Source organism: Myotis davidii, unplaced genomic scaffold, assembly GCF_000327345.1.
Source record: "Myotis davidii unplaced genomic scaffold, ASM32734v1 scaffold317, whole genome shotgun sequence".
Classification (NCBI taxonomy): domain Eukaryota; kingdom Metazoa; phylum Chordata; class Mammalia; order Chiroptera; family Vespertilionidae; genus Myotis; species Myotis davidii.
This window is the reverse complement of record NW_006288994.1, coordinates 3,413,692-3,414,615: the sequence shown is the minus strand read 5'-3', so window position 1 is coordinate 3,414,615 and position 924 is coordinate 3,413,692. Positions and strand designations below refer to the sequence as shown.

At 52.1% G+C, this 924-nt stretch overlaps 1 protein-coding gene across 1 annotated transcript in view; it reads left to right on the top strand.

The window, feature by feature from the left end:
- The window catches only part of LOC102760915 (gasdermin-C), a 48,514-nt gene that overhangs the window by 39,222 nt on the left and 8,368 nt on the right, over window positions 1–924 (top strand). The window contains exon 8 of the mRNA XM_015562296.1: window positions 818–862. Within this exon, the coding sequence (XP_015417782.1) occupies window positions 818–862 (45 nt within the window). The remainder of the gene's footprint in view (window positions 1–817; window positions 863–924) is intronic.

Below are 924 nucleotides of genomic sequence, written 5' to 3'. Positions count from 1 at the left end.
CTTCCCGCTCTCCAGTTCACCTGGACCCTTCCCCTGACCTGACCACAACGTCAAGTCTCTGCCATCTCATAACCCCTCACTCACGCGTGTCCCCTCTTCCCACCCAGTGTCCCCTCACTGACAAGTTCCTTAAAGAATATCCTGTACCCTGCTCACTCCCTACCTGCTGTCCATGCCTCGCCCCGCTGCAGTCTGTCCTCCTGGGAATTTCCTCATGTCATCATCAACAACCACACACTTGATTATTCTGGCCTTGGACTTTTCTCCCTGGCTACTGTGTAACCATGGTCTTGGGGTCTCCTATAATGGAAATGCTTTCCCTCTGCCTCCTTCCTTCATGGGCTCCTGTCCCTTGTCAAACACATCAATATGATTGTTAGGCAAGTTTCAGAACTATGAACATTTCTCTACGTGAAATGTGAAGCCACCAGAGGAGGGCAGGAAGGGAGTAGATGTGTGAGGGAGGAGAGTTGGGAGAGGAAGACAAAGGGCCGGAAGGAGGCGATTTCTTTTCCACGGAAAAGGCCAATCTCCAGTGTGAGACTAGAGTGGATAACCATCATCCATGTGCCTATTGAAAAGGCAGGTTCTAGCTACCTTTTTAGAGAGCCTGATGCAGAAGGTATGGAGTGAGACCAGGGACTCTAATGAGTTTCCACAAGTGTCCCAGGTGATTCTGATGCAAGGGGTCCCCAGGATCCCTGAGCAAAGCTGGCACACCTCGCCCAGAGGAGGAAGTGTGGGGCTTCCGGTGCTGGGATGTGAGAGGCTCCAGCAGGGTTACCCTGCTTTGCTGACCTGTCTTCTTCCCATCCAGCTACGTCCAACAACGTGATGGAGCTTTATGGAAGATATCTAGCAAGTGAGTCGGTCAGATTCTCTTCTTGGACCTCAGGCCCCACTGAGCCCTTGACCCTCTTTGAC